A 20,357-nucleotide genomic window follows, 5' to 3' on the forward strand; every position below is an offset into this window, starting at 1 on the left:
TTTTGCTATTTTTTGATGGTGTGATACTGTCATGAGAGGTGTCATGGTGAATGCCTAGCATCTAATATTTACATTTAATTCATTGAGAACTTTTCATAGGAATGAAGAGAATTTGATGCTTTAATGGTGTTGTTTGAATTCTATATACTTTGGACCCTTCGTTGACAGATTGTAACACTGGAAATCCTCATTATTGTAACAACATGACGTACCTTTTATTGCGTATGGTGTTTATCTTCTGCGTTCTGTCGGCATGTTTGTTCGAAACTGATGCGGAGGATCCTACAGTCACAGTCACCGAAGGAGAACTCTTGGGAAAGACCGTTTTATTCGAAGAAAATGAATTCATAAATGTCTCAAAAAAGGTTGACCTATTCTTGGTAAGCATAATATGCTTAGAAACTCCGACGCCGTTATAATTCAAATTTAGTAGTGATTATTTGTGGTTTCGTTCTGGCATGTAGGCAAACGTCATATTAATAATTAAGACAAAGTTGATTTTTGTGATTTTCTAACGTAGAATCTTTTGTTGAATACAAATTTATGCAGTTATGATGAGTAGCAATATTTAAAAATTACCATTTTGTTATTTTAATGTTATATATGAGTTGTTATACCAGACAGACCTGAAATATAATTATGACAGGTGCATGAATGAATCTTTATCGGTGATATACATTGTTAATGACCCACCTTTTTCTTCCTTTTTAAAAATACTTCTCAGTTATTTGGTTCATTTGAAAAAGTACAATCAATACCGCATATCGCTGGTTTTCATTAGCAGCGATGCTACATTCACATGGCCCTAAACGGTGTAATCATCATGTACTTGTCAATTTTGACCGACAATATTACATCTTTGTCATCATGATACCAACTACATGCAGGGTGTCCCATTTGCCGATCCTCCCGGTCGCTTTGAGCCACCCCAACCTAAAAGAAGATGGTTCGGACAGTGGAATGCTACTACATACAGAACTGCCTGTCTTCAGACACCCGTCGCTTCCTTCTACTTTCCTGATTTCATGGATGAAGACTGTCTGTATCTCAACATCTTTGTCCCAAACCCGAAGGTAACTACAAAGATTCGCCAGCGAAAATAGACATTGCAGCAAATGAAATGGTTAGGGAGAAATCGAATCTTTAGATCCTCCTACGGCGTATCTGGAGTAAGCCTTCTTAGCTGCTTGTTCAGGCTATATGAAGTTGTTCATAAAAACTTTTATTTCTTAGGGCTGGCAGGTGCCTAGTGCAATACTGACGTGCTAGTGAAGGGACGGTTTCTTTTGAATTCATTATCCTTTTGTATTCATGGATAAAAGCGTCATATTTAATGGCGGCCATAGAGCTAAAAGTGCCTCTGATAAATCATTGAAATAGTCACATGAAGGATGTTTTACAGATCTTGGCAAATAAAAGATTGGTAACTGGTAGGTTTTTCTTATAATCGTAAGGGGACCCCGACTATCATTTATTTATTTGTTTATTATTTATTAAATTTATTCATTAATTACCCATTGTTCTTATTATCATTATTTATAGGTAATTATATATATTTTTGTTTTGGTTGTTTTTTATTTGTTTGTATGTTATAGTTGTTGTTTTTGGAGGGGGTGTTTTTTCATTGGAACAATAATTAGACTAAAGTTAATTGGTTGTATGACAAATTTGCAGTGGCCAATCTGTCCGAATTCTGAACCCTTAATCTAACTTAAAATCCAATTGCACCCCTAACCTTGAGGGAAAAAAGACCGGAGCGGTTGTCGTCATAGCAAATTGCTAAAGGTATTATATATTACTTAATATACCCAACTGCAAACTCAGACTCATTTAATCTATCATTGATATATATATTTTCAGCCCCATAAAGCAGCTGTTATGTTATGGATCCATGGAGGAGGGTTTGAATCAGGAACAGCATCTACTTACGACTTCTATGGAGTGCCGCTTGTAGCAGTGGGTGATGTCATCATTGTCACCATTAATTATCGACTCGGTGTATTCGGTTTCCTGTCAACTGGTACTACCTGACTTTAATATTTAATTCGTATTCTGCATCTAGTAAGGATTATATTCATGTTTTCTTAGTCCCCTATAATTTTTAAGCCTGGTTTAACTTAAATTCCTGCTAAGTTGGATCAGATTTCATGATGTGGCCTAAGTATCAACATATTCCATGCATTATATTAAACTGAATGATTTCAACTTGAAAGGCCTAGCTATTTATCATATATTTATTTTTCATTTATTTGTTTTTTACTACAACTTTTGTTGTTTGTTTTGTTGTTGTTGTTGGTTTGTCCTTTTCGTTGTTTGTTATTTAAGTGAGAATTTCCACATGTTGGTTTTAATATTCACATGATGTATAAGATACTCGCTAATAAGTTTAATCGATGTACCATGCTTTGTGTAGATGACGACAAAGCGACCGGGAATTACGGGATGCTTGACCAGGTTGCTGCTTTGTCGTGGGTCAAAAGTAATATTGAAGGTAAGTCGAGGTAATATCTATGACTGAAAAAAATCTTTGTGTGTCGAAATATCATTTTATTGCCATTTATAAGCACATCATGTGTCAAAAGGGGCTAATGTGAATACAAAATCGTTGGTATTCCGATGTTTGATAATTTGAATAAATTTTGCGAATTTGGAATAACAATTTTAAGATACTATCACTTACATGTATGCTTAGCCTAGAGAGAGAGAGAGAGAGAAAGAAAGAGAGAGGGGGAGAGAGATATTTTAGATTCTTGTTTTTATATTTCTTCTTTTTTGGTAGCTTTCGGAGGTGACAGTGAGAGGATAACACTTTTCGGAGAAAGTGCTGGGGCTTCCAGCGTAAATTTCCACATGCTCTCTCAACTTAGCACCGGTATTTTCCACCAAGCAATTCTTCAGGTATCAATTTCCATATTATTTCTGAGATTTAGGGATAGTAACAAATTATACAATTCTTATCTTTTAATAATTTGTTTAGGGTCAGCGAAATACTGGATGTACATGTAGTAGCAACACGATCGAAATGATCTTCAAGCAATCAACTTAAGGACAATACAATAACTCATCTTTTGTTATTGCCTTTACAAATCATGTTCGGATTATTTAATATAAATAATAATTGCACTATCCACACCATTCAAAAGATGACGCACTCTGGCTATTGAAAGTACGATATGTTGATTTTTCGAAAGTCTATAATATCGGTTGCCTACGTCACCCTTTCCCTTTAAGTTATGTTAATAATTATATCGTTTACATGTTTAATAGCATATGTGATTTATTGTATGTTGACATGGATAGAGTGCTTCGGCGTTTTCCAACTTCGCTTATCAACCAGATAGAAGTGCAGAAAAGCGGTACGCAGAGGAAACCGGCGAAGAATTGGGATGTGATTCATCCTCTTCAAACGAACTAATCGAGTGCCTGAAAGGAATTAATGCCAGACGACTACGAGCTGTGGCGGACAGGGTAATTTATTCAAAAAATATGTGAAAGAGTATAAGAATATAAGTTCTTAGATATTCAACATATTCAATATTTGATTACACATTACGATCTGAAGAACTATAGACTTTCCCCCGCTATGGGTTATGGATTTCAAATATTTCTTTTAAAAAATACAGTCAGATCATATATTACGACTCTGAGTATGCCTTGATAAGCTTTGGATGTTTTTTTTTTTTTTTTTTTTTTTTACTTCAGTATATAAATTCACAATCTGTTTCAGTATCCAACACAAATTGATTTATCAAAGAACACCGTATTCATTACTGATTGGTGCCATGAACAATGCTACCTAATTATGTACAAGCATGTTTTTATCCAAAGGTCTATCCTGCGTACTCTGTCTCAGTAGATAGGTACTTTCTCACCGACACACCGGCCAACCTGTATAGAAGAGGCGATGTCCAGCACCCTACGCTCCTAATCGGGTTCAATAAGGATGAGGGCTCTATCCGTGTCTTCGGTGAGAACCTAGCCTACGCAGGTTCAACGAAAGGACCACCAATCAACAAGAGCAATCCTGAGGAATCCGTGAAGGCATCATCTGCCAAGTACGGCCTCGGCGATTCCATTCTGCAGGAAGCAATGCTACAGGAATATACGGATTGGGCTAAGGCGGATGATCCAGACGCGGAATTTCTCGATGAGCTCATACATTTCCATGGTGACTTCGACTTTATTTGTCCAACCATAACAACGTCGAGATTGCATGCTGAAGCAGGAGACACAGTTTTTCAATACTTCATGACCCATGAACCTAGCATGTAAGTTTGTCCTTAAGGAATAGACTCTGAGTATCGTAAATGGCTATGACAAAATATGATAACATTTAAAAGTATAAACATTCCTACATTCACTAAAACTTTGTATTTCGTCATGGATCAGCGTGCGAAATGTTGTTTGAAACTAAACACAAATCTTAAATCTATCATAAATCTGAATGGACTTATCATGATGAATTATTGCACTTTTCTTGTTTCTTCAGGAGTTACCTGCAGTACCGAAACCTTCTTCCGTCAACCCCATGGCTCAAGGCAGGACATACAGAAGACCTGACCTTTGTAGGGGTGTGCCCTTCATCAAAGAATTGGATGATGTCCATGGGTATAACATGACTGCCGAGGAAAAGGCACTAAGCGTTACTATCATGGTGATGTGGACTGACTTTGCTAAAACTGGGTAAGGACAGTTTGCCGAGCAGAGCAACTTTGACATGACGTCTGTCTGATTCCATAAGGGTGTTATGTCTGTGTAAGATGAAATGAGTTGTATAAGGCCCTTTTGGCTCTAAACAAAATGAAAAGTGTGGGACTGAAGGCATCATTGAAAAGTTTGTATCATCCTATCAGTATCATCGTTCTTTGTTTAGATTTTAGTGATATTCACGTAATACTATGTCGTTAAACTAGATATGGTAACATGATTAAAAAAGTCACCAATGCCTTCTGCAATTGAAAGAGAGCATTTGGTTAATGAAATAATGACATTAATTTTAGCAAAACATAATTGTTCGATAAATCCAGAGCACTTAGATGAGTTGTCGTGCATTACTTTTTAATGCATAAACATCAGTTTATCTCTGCAGTAATTTGTCTCATATATTACAATGATGACGATTATGGTAACAACAAGAGTACATAATATTGTGAGCGTGAATCAGAGTATAAATTACCACTTCTTTCATTCCATGTACTCAGGGTTCCTACTGCTAAATGGCCACATTTTACTATTCCTGAACTTCAATACCAAGAACTGTCACCAGCGATGGGGATGGGTAGAGCTGCAAGAGCACGACAATGCCACTTCTGGAGCCCGTATTTGCTGAAATTAAAAACTTACACTGGTATGTTGACGTTGCGTCAGATGTAGGGCATTTCTTTCTTTAAAATTAGAATTGTTTTCCCATTTGTATCAAAAGTACAATCTGTTTTCTTTGTTTGTGTCAATAAAAATTCAGTAAAAAAGCTTCAACTGTATATTGGTTTATTAAAGCGAAATAATCGTAAATCATTTTGATGCTTACCTTGCAGCGATTGACATTGCATTTTAAATTGTGCGCTCCTAAAATCGTTTGTAATCTATCTCAATTGTATACATTTCAATTGCCTGAAATATGGACAAACGAAAAATGAGGCAACTCTTATATGAAGATAGGGATAACTTGGGATTAGCTCTTTGATACTTTAAGATGGATTTGAAGTCTTTTCCTTTCTATATTTGTAAAAGAAACAGTTCAAAATAGAGTCTGACGACTATATTAAGGCAAATTTCAAAAAATATGAAAGAACATTGGTGATTGGAAGGAGAAGTGCATAGTCGAATTTTTAGTCCAGGTACGCAATCTACATGTAATTCTGTCCTTCATCTTTTTGCAGATGACGTTGAAGATGTTTCGATTGAATGGCAGCAGAGCTACGCCGCATGGAAAGAAGATTTTGGAACTTGGCAAGATGTTTTCCAAGAATATAATTATGGATCCGATTGTTCATGACGACATCATGGTCTTAATAGGAATAAAATAAACGAATTTATATTTTAATGATAGAAATAGAAACACATCTATCTGTTAGAAAAACTTTAAAAGCAACATTTGCAATGCATTGTCGTGTATTCAACAATCTGCTTTGTATGTTTATCCATTTTTAATTCATAAATTTAATGTTTAATGTTTAATGTTTACGTTTATTATTTTTTTAAGTTACCCTTTATTATAAACATGATATTATTAGTCTTTGGACTACAATCATGTATCAGCTTTTAAACGTGTATTGTTTATTTTGATAAAACCCGAATTTAATTGAATAGAATTTTAGATCAAAGTTATTGTTGGGGGGAAACTACATGCTCTAGGCATCTTATCTGATTCGCCAGTGTCCCTTCATCTGATCTATTGTGTTTAACCACTCTTTAACCGCTTCTCCATGATTCGGTTCCTCGAGCTGGTCAACATTTTATACATCATCTTACCAAACAATACTTGAGTAAATATATTTATAATAATTTATGATGGAGTAGATATGCAGAGATAAATGTCCTGCGGCTCTAATTCATCGTGTAAACTAGACTTCGTGAAGCTGAACGTGTTGAGGGATGCTTTCAAATTTGCATTCAGTTGTCGGACAAAATTAGCGTTTGATTGCGGGAAAACCGTGTTCAAACGGGATTCTGTCCACGTAGATCGCACTGGATTCCTGCACAACGCGTGCAGGTTGGTATGTGCTAGTAACATCCTCACAATGAAACGTGTCTCCAAGTCTCCTTTTGAGTTTTTCAACCATGATTAGAAGGGTTTGATATCTGAAATGAATTGTCAGTATAATTGTATCACGGATTGTGACGTAATAACCTGCTAAACCCGTGTGATAATTCACACGAAATCTGTACTAATCTCTTTACAGAGCAGCTAAACTGATTCTGAGGTAATAAAAGTTGTCAATGAACTATTAGAATGAGGAGAGTCATTTTATTCTGTCATTTAACAGTACTTTATGTCAATTAATAGGCCTAGATGGTTTGAAATTTGATTTACTAATCGGCACACGTCTTCCTAATTACTTCTTTTTGAGAATATATTATAAAGCGTTAGCAATGTTGGCTCTTAAAAGCTTGTAATTTCGAGAAGTTATATGATATGGGTTGACATTTTGTTAAATCTTGAGGATGAATATCTTTTCCCCAACAGAAGATATTTATCGTGACGTATGCGGCTGATTTTTAAAATATTCACATAAGCCTATCATCACGATCATAGGTTACTTTATCTCTGATCGTGCAATGTCCATTGTAATTCTTATTGAGAAAAAAAATCTAAAAATACTTATTACCAAAAGAGGGAACAGTGTATTTCAAGGGGAGATAATATAGGCAGACAGACCATGACACGCCAGCGCCCGTGTTTTTTTTTAGTCCAGCTTGATGGCTTCTACCATTTTGAGAAGAAGTACATAGTCTGTTGCCCATTAAGTTGGAGTAAATTTTATGTTACAACTTATCATGAAATAAATATGACAGTGTGATTTTAGTCTTCTCAGAAATGTATTGATCAACCTTTAGATTCATAGAGATTGATAAGTAAAGTTCTTAGAAGATATACACTTAATCGATCAAGAATAAATCATATTGTCACAATATGTCATGAAAAGAGGTTAGAAGAACATTTTATACCAACTGTATGGACAACAGTGTATATTCAAGCCTCGTGTAGGTGAATCAAATAAAGCGGTTCTTTTCCTTACAGGGGATTATTATCATGGGCATTGTACTAGGAATATTAGCTAAATTATCACTTTGGTGTGATCCATTAATTTTGGGCGAATTAAGTCAATAGTTTTTTGGACTTTATACATATAAACTTTTTAGCTTTGTCACACCGACAATAACGACATCGGACCGGCAACATGCAGCACGAAAACAAATGCATTATCCAAAGTTATCGATTGGTTCTGGATACACTTTATCATATGACTGGGAAATGACTGGGGTATATGTTGTGCAACTCTAGACTCTGAATAAATGGATTATGAATGTTTGCTCTATGTGATAATTGCTTACTCAACAAGTTATCAGGTTATCGTTGTATTGATGATTAATCAAATATTTACACACCAATTAACGTCCATGAGACGTCTTTACAGTGCGTATACAAAAAAATGTACCCAACTTTAGTAGCTTCTAATTAAAAAGTTATAATTGATGTGACCTTGAATCACATTTCATGGTAACTAATACCCCGTCCAATGATACAATTTTCATAATTTTGCTGCCACAGATAACTGAGCAGCGCGCTTTTCAAAAAGTATTGTCAAAACCCTCTTGTACCAAGTTTTGGCTGAAACAAAGAATGTGGGTCAAAAGCCATTATTGGTGTGTTATTTCTTTCCAAAAACAATTGCTCACTTATTTACATGGACAGTTAGGCAGTAGAAAAGAAAAATATACTCCTTACGCGTGTGAAATGGTACAGTAGGCAAGTGAGCAGATAACAAAGTTAGATATAATGAGAGAAGACTTCAGTGGGCTGTCCAAAATAATTAAAGGTTATCAAATGATTGAAACAAGTTTCTGTTAAAGCATATATACACTGAATTATTTTAAACAATAAAGCACTGAAGCACGAGGCATAATTTAGCATTTCAAAAGATTTAAAATCAAAGAAGCACATGCATATTGCCTGACCAAAATTCGTTCCATCACTGAGCCCAAACTTGGAACATGGCGATTCTGACAACACTTGTTAAAGACCCTGGTGATCAGTCACCCGTTGTATAATTGGACAGAAAACAAGTTACCCATCATAATGAAATAGATTTCAAATTCATATAGGTCATGACTTTTTAATGAGGGGCTTCTAACGAGGCGCGTAACAGCTGCACTGCTAAAGCCAGGGTAATTATGCTGCATTATTGTAGAGCGCTTAGAGACTTCTGATAAAGTAAGTGTTAGGCGCTATATAAGCAAGGATAATTATTATTATTATTATTCTAAAGTTGAGTTTACTTTTTTTTATACCTACTGTACATATTTTGTTCTTTAAGTGTATATTATATTTGGTCATGTTGGTATTAATTGGATATTAGATGAGCAGGACGGGATCATAAGTCTGTTACAATTAAAGTGAAAATCCAGGGGTCGAGAAATGTTTGTCAGTTTTCTCTTTTTTTTAATGTCAAACCAGTGAATATGGCGTTTCAAAATATTTATTGGAAAAAATTGACAAAATCAGCTCTAAATGCTATATGTTCGTTCAGAGTGTTACGGGTGGTGTTCTCTACCCGTTGTCCCCAGGTCCTTAGTTCACAACAACAGATTACACAACACTCAAAGTGGTGATTTCAGGAACCGATCTTATTCAATCGCCATTTCGAGCGTAGTTCTCAAACTCCTAAACTAAACTAACTCGTCCTCAGGACAAGTACGTACAGTGTATCTAGAATCGGTCGATACACCCATCACAAGAGTAAGAATCAAATATGTTATCAATAATTTCTCGATCGCTTTTATGTGACTGGGGGTATATATTGAGCAACTGTAGACACTGAATGTAGATCATGAATGTAGTAACGTTTGCTTCATGTGATAATCGCTTACTCAAAAGATAACTCAGCATGTTATCAGGTTATCATTGTATCGATGATTAATCAAATATTTATACACCAATTAACTCCCGACGTAATGATAAAAGTTCATGAGACGTCTATTTACAAATTTTGTTCTAACTGTATATTTCGTCATGTTGGTATTGAATATTGTAAGGGCAGGTCGAGACTTGTCTGCCAGTCTCTTTGCGATGTCACACCAGTGAAAAGGGAATATTAACAATATTTATTGAAAGAATCGAGAGAAAATAAATCAGATAATCCAAAGCTATGTTCGTTGAGAGTCAGAATCAAATACGAATCTTGATTCAATTTTATGTAATATGTATCAACAGACAAATCTGGTTTTCATGTATTTACTGATCAGTTTTTGATAGTCATGGCAGTTTAATTTACGTCCCTAATGTATCATGTGTATCAAGATAGTTCAAAACTTAAATTGGACAAGTTGAATAGTCTTTTATGAAATTTATTGCATTTGTTGTTACCCAAGACGAAAAGACATAACAAATATGGAAATATTCACATGATTAAAATGTATACATCAATGAAATACAAAGAAGAAACGCATGCAGAGCAAACTAAACTAAAATATGCCATATCAGATGACTGGAACAAAAACGAGTCAACTAGAACATCAGTCAAACCGGGTTAACTATCAAGGAAATTGAAGGGTATGCTTCACAATTTAAACATGTTATGAGATCATACCAAACGAAATACATGCATTAGATTTATGTTACTATGTTCACACGCTATTGTAGTGAAAATATATTTACATGATTTAAAATACTAACAGTTTTCACCATTCATTGTTTGTTAATGAAAACTGACTCTTCAGTGTAACGTCTTTGAAATAGACCTATTTGAAAAGGGGGGGGGTACGCTCCCTCCATCAGCTCTTGGTTTACGTAGTGTGGGCGTTATCATCAAGGATGTACCAGGCACCTACTTGACAAATTAAATAAGTAAAAAGGTTCATCCAAATATGTTTATTGAATGCATACTGATGAATTTTATTTTACATCGCTTTATCAAAGTAGCCGCCCTCTTAGTAACAAATTATACATAAAGTGTGTCTATAGCTTCTTTTTCGAATCCCCGGGATTTATCGATAGCATAGATTCGTATTCTTAAGGATTTCACAAATCCTCGTAATCCTAATTACAAGGCTGAGGGTAGGATTTGTATTCCTCGAAAGCTGCTTGCCATTCCACCATATCTTCTGTTTTCCATCGATTGTAATCCTCTCTCCATTGCTCCTCGAGGTCCGACATATCCACTACAAATATGATTTCGAAAGAAGAAATTGAAAATTTGAAATCGTCAGAAATTCATACCGGATCATCCGATAGTACTTTGAGATTGAAAACAACTTAGGAATGGTGCCACATTGATACTCCTAATTGAATTCCTTTTAACGGATTCGGCCGCATTATCGAAGAAAGGGTCGCATCTTCACCCTTCATCATCTTTCATAGTACCATGTCAATGATTATTTTTATATTTATATTGTTCAATTTATACTGATTTGTTTGCATATCTTCTGATGTGTTTTCAAAGAGATGTGGAATAAAATTGAATTGAATTGAAAGATTTCGTTTTTATTCCAGGTTTAGGACAATCTCCCCCAAATAAAGGGGGGGGGTGATGTTACGTATTTAAATATGTAGTCCTGATAGTTATATGTATATGTAATAACTTAATAAATAGATTTCAGCGTATGTGTTAATATGTTCTTTTCATTTGTTTTTCAGATTTCAGATTTTTAAAATTACTTTATTTCAGGCAGTCTTCATACTTACTTGATTGAATAACAAGACTTGGCAAGTGTTTGTTCCAAAAGTTGCACTGTCTTGCTTTTAATGCGCGACCGTTCTCGACAGCTGGGTCCAGAATTTTGTAGTCTAGATCAGGTAAACTAAACTTAGGCCATGCTTTGGGAGACACGTCTGGTAGTCCACCGACCATCTCTAAGTTAGGATTCCTGCAAATACATGGCAATACAAGCAAGAATGAAAATCTAAACAATTAAAAGAAAAGCGTGATGTTTGCCCTAAACACTTGCAGTAAGTGTTCAAATAATGAAACATATACAAAAACTCTGAAATACTGTTAATGTTCATGCGGTGAACAAAAAAACATCAACCCAGTATGCATTTGAGATTCTCTTTGGCAGTTATTGTATTATGTGTGTTTGTATGTCTTACAAAATTTGTTCACTGATGACATCCGAACAATTATTTACACAGGAAGCGAAGAAATGGAAATAGAGGTGGAAAGGGTAAAATTGTTTGAGGGAAAAGGCGGCAGGTCTTTAGAAATTGAGAGCAAGGCAAAAAGAAAATAATGATAACATTCAGAAATAAAGAAAGTGCCTTTTATGTGGTGTAATACGCAAGTACACAGAGGACTTCAATTACCCTGTCTTCGCAAAGTTGGTATAATATCGCATGACATCTACGGTGAAATCCACTTCTTCCAATGGCATGTTGTCCCACAAAGTCAGATAAGGATTAAAATGATATCCAAAGATGAACTGTAAATCTTCAGCGTGGGCCACGCCCTTCCACCCTGGTGAGGCCAGTTCGCTGGTCCACACGGTCTGGTTGGGTAAATGTGTAAAGTCATATAGATAGACATCCTGCCCTTCCTCAGCGTAATATCTTGCAAAGTCGACGGACGGACAGGCGAACGCCTCGTCAGTCTGGACTGCGATGTAGTCATAGAAATAGTTTACTTCGGGGTCGTCAGCGATAGTCCAGTCAACGTATTCCTGCATGATCGAATCGACGATGACATCATTGACGTACGTGTAGGTGAAACGTTCGAGCGCGTCACGGAATTCGGTTCTGTTGGCGTAGCCTTCGTCGGTGTTTATCTGTCTAAGGAAGGCCCTTGCAGCAATGAGACTTCCGTCATCTTTTGTAGCACCAAGCATGATGGGACACTTCTTGAAACGATTGGCCTTGACTAGACTGAGGGGGTTGTCTGGCAGAAAATCACCATCTACAGTCGGAACAAAGGGGATGACGTTCGTGGTTTCGAGAAGAATCTGTAATGTGAATTGAACAACTGTTGTGTTACACCCCTTAGAACACAATATGCATATGTGTATGTACTTCAGACCTTTAACATTTTTGTACAGAAAAAGTAACGTATTTACGACATGATTCATTTCTAAGTGTTAGACAAATTCCCGGTAGTGATAATGTCTTCAGTTAAGAACTAACTATTAAAGGTGGGGTGAAATCCAAATATCAGTTGATTCTTGTTGATGCACAGGGCTGCATAGAACTCAAGTTAGCCCCGTAGGAAAGCATAAAGACCAAACTTTAAACCCTTTTTTGGTGAAAAGAAAACAGACTTGATGTTTTCAGGACAGACCCATACGCTATAATTATGTAGGCAAAAACACTTTTTCTTGACACATGGGTATAATCGCCTTGATAAAGGTTCTACAATACAAAGTTTGTTTTCTTTGAAATCATATGTTATAATATATATAACCTACTCTGTCTATGGCAAACGTCAGTGTCTTCTCCGGGAGACCTCTCAGGCAATCCGCTAAAGCTTGGCTTGAACTTAAATCATCACAGCGGGCTGCTTCACCGACTCCAAAGGCATCATTTCTGGCCTTCGTAGCATCCGTCTCAACCGCCCATGGACTAGTAGCTGTGCCGCTCTTTTGGGTAAACAACAACAAAATAGATGGTCTGATAAACATAATCTATTAACTCATCAAATACTGAGATATCATATGTATTATTATAATTTACCTTGAGTAGCCACATCAGTTATAACACTTTTATTCCTGAGTTCCCTGTAATCGCATTCGCATTATCATCTCGACTTAATTAGCCCGGCTACCATGATAAGGCGCTCGGGAAATTCCAGGAGTTTCTTCCGACCGGTTCTCGTTAACCTCACCTGCATGACCTGGGTGAAGAGTGGCAAATGTAGATTCATATCTTACCAAAGGACATAAGTGCCATCTAATAATTATGATACAAACCCTGTGTCGCGTCAATCACGTCATGTGCCTTATCGACTGGACCAAGACACCAGCTCCTCCGATAATTATAACGTTTTCAAAGTAACAAGATATACATTTCTAGATATGGGTTTTATCATAACATAGTAAACGTTATTTCTTTCTTCTACTACTTACAACTAGGATTGCTCTCTGGAAGTATGGCTCACTTTCTGGAGAGAGAAGCTGAATACCAACACTACCAGCGCCAGCACTCTGCCCAAAGATAGTCACTTGATCCGGATCACCACCAAAGGCTTCAGTGAGGAGAAAACGAATTGGAGGATTATTTTAAGGTAAATTAATAAGTAAAGTAATAATTGTTTGATCACCGATGATTTTGATTTCTTGTCTTTTTCTCAAGGATGTGTAATGGCTCAATAGCAGAGTATTTATTTATTTATTTATTATTTATTATAGTTTTATTTTAACAGGGTGGTCTCATTCAAGTTCATTTCTGAGCCTGCTCTCCCAGAGAGCCCTGTATTCACATAAAAAACATGTACAATAATAACATGAATTCAAAACATACATACAAAGGTAAAATATACATGGTATATACAATAATTAAACATAGGTAACGAAAAACACGCATTAACAATAAATTATAAGGAAAAAAAAATACAACTATCAAATTGAAAAAACTAGATGAATGAAATGTAATAAATAAAGGTCAAATTAACGTGAAAATATGTTTACAAGGGAAACTGAAAGGTTTTGACATTCTTTTTAAAACTTTGCAGCGACTTACAATTTTTAATATGATAGGGTAATTTATTGTATATTTTAGCTCCTGAAACCGCTAAGGTTTTCGTTTTAAAATTTGTTTTACACTTTGGAATGAATAATGGACTGTTTAAAGCATAACGAGTAGAATATAATATCGGTCTTTTACTTATACATGGATTAAGATATGGTGGTGATAGGTCGTTTATGATTTTAAAAATCTAATGACCGCCATTTCAATTTACTCATTAAAACATTTTGGGGTGTAAAATATTCGGCACGAAGAACTAATCGTGCATATCTATTTTGTAATTTTTGCAACTTTGTTAGATTTTGTTTCGAAGTATTTCCCCATACTGAATTACAGTAGTTTAAATGCGGTAGGATAAGAGAAAAGTATAATGTAATAAGATTCTTACGGGAAATATAATTGCGTATACGTCTAATGCAGGCAATCGTACCCGATACTTTCTTAACAACTTCGTTTACATGTAACGACCATGTTAAGCTTTTGTCTAGTGTTACACCTAGATATTTCATACTTTCGACTGAGTCGAGTACATTGTCACTGTAACGAATACAAATATTATTATTTTGAATTTTTCTTTTGGAACCAAATAGTATTGTTTTGGTTTTATTTGCATTTAAAAACAGTCCATTGTATTTTAGCCATTTCAAGATACGGGTAAAATCTTTTTGGAGATTGTATTCACAAACTTTATAATCCTTTCCATGATGAAATACTGCCGTGTCATCTGCATATAAGGAAATCTTTGTCTTAGAATGGAGTTGCAGGTTACAAATATCATTCACATAGAGGCAGAAAATTAATGGCCCCAGTATTGATCCTTGTGGAATTCCTGATTTCACAGTTAGAAAATTACTCTTAGTCCCTTGCAAGAATACACATTGTTGCCTATTAGATAGATAGGATTCGAACCACTCAAGTTCAACTCCCCCAATACCATACAATAACATTTTCTTAATAATCAATGGATGTGGTATAACGTCGAACGCCTTTTTCAGGTCAAGAAAAATGGCTCCAGTGACCAGACCTTTGTCCATATTGTCAAGTATACCTTCGACTATTTCAGTCAAGCATGTTAGAGTTGAATGCCCTGGTCTAAAACCTGATTGCCGTTCACTTAACAAAGAATGTTTGTTTAAGTAAGAGTATATCTGATTGTGCACTGCTTTTTCAAATATCTTTGACATTGTGGGGAGAATGGAAATAGGTCGGTAGTTAGTTAATTCCATTTTGTTTCCACCTTTATGAATAGGGGTTATTTTAGCAACTTTGAAGTCATGAGGAACGTACCCTTTTGACAATGAACAATTGAACAATACTGTTAAGACTCTAACAATATGTGGGGCAGCTATTTTAAGTAGCTTTGGAGGAAGATCATCAATACCAACTGCTTTTGAAACATCAAGCTTGAGTAGTTCTTTTAATACAAAACATTCCTCGATCTCTGTAAATTTGAATTCATGTGCTGTTTGCGGTAATGTTTGCAATGCATTTATATTGAGATGAGAATCATTCGCTCCTGTTAGTTGGCTTTGAATATTATTGAAACTTTCATTAAACAATTCTGCTACTTTTTCTTTGTCTACTACAATTTGGTCATTTACAAGAATTTTATGATCAGAATTGGCATCTTTCTTTGGGAGTAAGTCTTTGAGTACTTTCCAGGATTTTTTCATATCATTACCATTTTCAATGCAAAGATTCTTATAATATTGTTTCTTTAACTTCTTGTTCAGTACATTTGCCTTATTTCTGAATTCTTTAAACTTTTCCCAGTAGTCTGTAGTTCTGTGTTTATCAAATTTGCATTTAAAATAATTCCTATCTCTTGCGATACATAAATATTCGTTGGTAATCCAAGGTGACCCCCTAGAACGTTTTCTTACTGTGACATACGGTGCATGAAGATCACAAATGTCTTTGAATTTACATTTGAAAATATTCCACATATTCTCAACATTGTGATTGTTTAAGTACAAATTATCCCAGTTTATATCTTTAACATCATTTTTGAAAAAAATTTCATTAAAGTTTCTAAATGAACGGTAGGTACTCACAGAACATATAGAGGGCGGTGGTTTTTCTTTCAATACAAGGTATATCAATAAATGATCACTTAGACCGATAGACCGTGTGCCACTCTCCAGTGATTTCAAATTATTTGACACAAGAATTAGATCAATAAGGGTTGTACTATTAACGGTTATACGTGTCGGGGTCCTTATCAGCTGAGACAAATGCATATTGTCACTCAGATCATGTATCTGCTTTGAAAGATTATTCTGAGTTAACATATTACAATTTAAATCACCTAATATTACAATATCATTTGATAACATACATATATTTTCTAAATTAATTTCTAGGTTATTGAAAAAAGCACTTCTACTGTTAGGTGGACGATATACAACTCCAAGATACTTTGGTTTGTGATTGTGTAGTCTTATCTCTAGCCACATAATTTCTAACTCACGGTCTTCAAGATCAGGTCGTCTAATATATGATATATTTTTTTGTATAAAACATCCAACTCCTCCTCCCTTTTCGTCTCTATCTAGTCTTTCAAAATGATACCCATCAATTTGTAACAATGAATTACAAATGTTTTCACTTAGCCATGTTTCTGACAAGGTCAGAATTTCGTACGGATTTTCTTTCAAATATAATTGCAGATCATCCACCTTATTTCTAAGACTACGAATATTTAAATGTGCAATTTTCAATCCTTTACCCTTTGGAAAGTCATTTATAGAGGTACAGGTATTCGTACTTAAGTCAATGTCTATATCAACAGAATTTGTATGGTTCAAGCTCACATTTCTATCTTTTACTATATCCTCAACATTCCAAAGCGGCATTTCTAGGAAAATACATTTGGTACATTGCCAATTGTGAAACTGTTCAGTTTTATCATCATATTGTTTGGAAGATACATCTCCACATGAAATATGTATCCATTGGTTACATTTAGTACAAAGTAGCGCTTTTTGATTACACTTTACGGGTTTCTCACATATATTACAAGGAAAGACATTGACCATGGTTAAAATGATGAAATAAGACACACAAAAAAACTTGAAATATAATTACAATTAATTTGAAATAACGTTCGTCTCCTTCTCAATTAAATTGAATATAACGCTTGAAATTCTCAACATGAGCCAAGCTGGCATTAATTTGGGATAATTTTGATCTCTAATAATACCTCCATTTTGTTACAAAGAGTAAATTGTTTCGAAATGGCAAACAGGTACATACAAGTTCATGAATAATTTCTCCAGCACCACCATCTGTGGGTGGAGGCTCAAACACTCAGTTCAAATTATATAGCAGAATTTCTCATATATACGCTCAGTTTGTCTAAGTCTCTCTCTCTTGTGACATTCACTCTTCCTTTTCCTTCTTTCAGTTTAATGCAGATACGTCTCAGTTTAATGCAGAGTAGTGGTCTCGAAGCAGGAAACTTCCAGACTGGCAGCTACCGGAAGAATGCTAGTACCCTTTTGTAGGGTTGCGTTAATTCTCATTTCGAAATCCCTCGGATATGAGTCAAAGCCTTGCGTTCTTGGTTGCTTGGCTACAAACACAAACACTCGCTTTCTTTAGAGAAAAAACATTATTATCATCATTCTACTTTAATTTGATTTTATGACCTTAATGACTTTAAATGTTTTCATTTCATTTTCTTTCTGAGTAAAGATTATGCTATGACAAATCAATCCAAATATTAGGGATCACACATGTACTTCCAACTCTCGTTAGTATCTCTCCACGACCACGCTTGTATTAGTCTATTAGTTAGGTGGGACGATAAGAAGTGATATCCACCACATTTTATGACACGTTTCTACAATAATTATCTCTACATACCTCCTATATTTTTCTGAACCCATTTAAGTGCTTCCAGTTGATCATACATTCCGTACATCCCTGGTAATACATCATCACCTGCGAAAGATAAAGACAATGATCAATTTTCCATTTTAATCTGTATACATCAATGTAATGGCTAATATTACTGAACCACGGTTTTTTATGATTTAATTTTCAAAGCATTACTTATTCACTGTATAGGGGGGGGGGTCTCTTAAACGCTCTAAAAGAATACCTTTAGAGTGAAACATAACAATGTGTATAAAGAAATTTGTATTAATTTGAAATGCAAGGGGAGTACGATTTTTTTCTAAAGAAGGAGAAGTTATAATTTGTTAACTGAATATGATTAAAAATAGGGTTCTTGGTAGAAAAACCTCAGTTGGATAATATAACTCTGAATATGCCAAATGGCAAGGATTATTAATACAATTAGTATCCGAATATATTCCGATAGGCATCGATTTTTTTCAGAAACTATGACTCAGTGATCAAAATGGAGAACAAAGATGGAAAGAAACGCTCATCACAAAAACTTGACGTTGGAAAAAGAACAGGGAAACATTTGCGGAAAATGATTGATAAAAACGTCATCACAATATCTTTTTAACAACATCTTTAATTCATTCATATCTTCACACAAAACCGTGAAAAACATGGTGCTATTAGCTTTGGTGCTGTCCATTTTACTTGTATAGAATCACTTTTTATATAAAAATAAATAGACTTACCTGTAGAGAGGAAGCCAAAACCGTTGAGCCTATAGTTGGTATTAACTAGGATCACCCCATGGTATCCGGAAAGGGCGTGGCCTTCATAGCCCAGTTTTGATGATGACCCTATCACAAATCCACCACCATGAAACCAGACCATTACAGGTGCATTGGTAGGCTATGTAGGTTAAAGAAAAAGTTAGATCGTTCATACCGCTTCAAGTAAGATAATTCCCGCTAGTTTAGTAAAGTGAACAGACTAATGCCTGATAATAAACTTCTTCAAAATCGAAGGATTTAAATATATTATTTAGCTTTTATATTTGAAATACATTGTCTGAGAAATATTCTAATTCTTCTAAGCATGGTTTATTTAGCTAAGTTGATATTCATAACAAACCAAATTGGTTATGAGCCATAGCTAAAGTACGAATAAGGAAATTAATTGGGTGAGTCGTAAGATTCCGAAAGCCAAAATAAGAAAATAACCCTCTAGGCTCTCTCTATGAATAGATACGAAGAGAATCAATGTAAAATGACAGTATGATACGACACTGCTTCGAGAACTACTGTAGACCTACCTTGGGGTTTGGCGTCCAGATATTGAGATACAGGCAGTCTTCGCTCTGGGTTTCATCCTCAAGCTCTTCGGGTAGTTGCCAGCATATACTACTGTATGTAGTAGCATTCAGCCAGCCATCTTCCAATTCGTCAAGCGGCTCGGGTTTCATGAAGCGATACTGAGAGGCGTTCTTGGCGAACGGGATCCCACGGTAGGCGTTGACGTGGGTGTCTACCGAGGGATAGTCCTGTTTGAAAGGGATGGTCTCCCCATAGATGGTCCCAAAATCCGGAACGTTAACTACAGGCTGCTGGCCGGTAACATAGGTTACCAATAAAACCATCAATGCACAAGAGACTTGCAAGAACATATTCAGTTTGGTCATCTTGAGTTTGTCGTTTATAGTGTTTTGTTGGTTGAATGTAACTAAAGACTTGTTATATCACTGTGCTGCCAGCCTTACAACGATATGTATCCATCATATGCTACACATAAACTTACAATAATAAAACTCTGTTCCTCCTCCACAATTTATCGGTAACTAATTACTAGTAATTAAGATCGGTTGTGATACATTTGATGACTTAGCAAATGAAAACAGTCGAATTGCTTTTGGTAAAAGGTTAAGTGATGACGATGTTATTAATCGTACAAAACTTTGACCTCGATATTATCATCAAATAATAAAACCACTTGACACAAGAGACACTTATGTTCTACCCTTATCATTCAGATTAGGACGGCTTCCATGATTATCTACCCTGAGAGACCTCACGAGTGTACTATCCGATAAGGATGTCAGTTTTATTTACTTACCTTTTTG

The 20,357-nt window shown here is 35.4% G+C and overlaps 2 protein-coding genes across 2 annotated transcripts; one reads left to right on the forward strand and one right to left on the reverse strand.

The window, feature by feature from the left end:
* The first annotated feature begins 881 nt into the window (after positions 1 to 881).
* Positions 882 to 5,339, forward strand: LOC574831 (cholinesterase 1-like). The gene is made up of 8 exons (XM_030972916.1): positions 882 to 1,073; positions 1,861 to 2,020; positions 2,414 to 2,491; positions 2,702 to 2,978; positions 3,303 to 3,468; positions 3,829 to 4,268; positions 4,490 to 4,683; positions 5,202 to 5,339. The coding sequence occupies exons 1-7, from the start codon at positions 882 to 884 to the stop codon at positions 4,617 to 4,619; spliced, it is 1,443 nt and encodes a 480-aa protein (XP_030828776.1). The 3' UTR covers positions 4,620 to 4,683; positions 5,202 to 5,339.
* A 3,991-nt stretch (positions 5,340 to 9,330) lies between these two features.
* LOC574908 (acetylcholinesterase) lies at positions 9,331 to 20,087 on the reverse strand. Its single transcript, XM_775310.5, has 8 exons — positions 19,554 to 20,087; positions 18,991 to 19,150; positions 18,257 to 18,334; positions 13,771 to 13,889; positions 13,114 to 13,284; positions 12,023 to 12,654; positions 11,405 to 11,586; positions 9,331 to 10,881 (listed from the first exon to the last, which is right to left on the reverse strand). Exons 1-8 carry the CDS (start codon positions 19,917 to 19,919, stop codon positions 10,760 to 10,762), a joined length of 1,830 nt encoding a protein of 609 aa, XP_780403.2. The 5' UTR covers positions 19,920 to 20,087; the 3' UTR covers positions 9,331 to 10,759.
* Positions 20,088 to 20,357: the final 270 nt, after the last annotated feature.

Source organism: Strongylocentrotus purpuratus, unplaced genomic scaffold (genome assembly GCF_000002235.5).
Source record: "Strongylocentrotus purpuratus isolate Spur 01 unplaced genomic scaffold, Spur_5.0 spur5_scaffold_6, whole genome shotgun sequence".
Taxonomy (NCBI): domain Eukaryota; kingdom Metazoa; phylum Echinodermata; class Echinoidea; order Camarodonta; family Strongylocentrotidae; genus Strongylocentrotus; species Strongylocentrotus purpuratus.

Excerpts from the sequence above, each read along its gene's own strand:
- LOC574831 (XM_030972916.1), top strand. The coding sequence starts at position 882 with ATGCAGGGTGTCCCATTTGCCGATCCTCCCGGTCGCTTTGAGCCACCC. Across the intron at positions 1,074-1,860 it reads TCTTTGTCCCAAACCCGAAG|CCCCATAAAGCAGCTGTTAT; the intron begins GTAACTACAAAG and ends ATATATTTTCAG. Across the intron at positions 2,979-3,302 it reads CTTTTAATAATTTGTTTAGG|TGCTTCGGCGTTTTCCAACT; the intron begins GTCAGCGAAATA and ends ACATGGATAGAG.
- LOC574908 (XM_775310.5), bottom strand. The coding sequence starts at position 19,919 with ATGACCAAACTGAATATGTTCTTGCAAGTCTCTTGTGCATTGATGGTT. Across the intron at positions 19,151-19,553 it reads TCTGGACGCCAAACCCCAAG|CCTACCAATGCACCTGTAAT; the intron begins GTAGGTCTACAG and ends TAACCTACATAG. Across the intron at positions 12,655-13,113 it reads TGACGTTTGCCATAGACAGA|ATTCTTCTCGAAACCACGAA; the intron begins GTAGGTTATATA and ends TTCACATTACAG.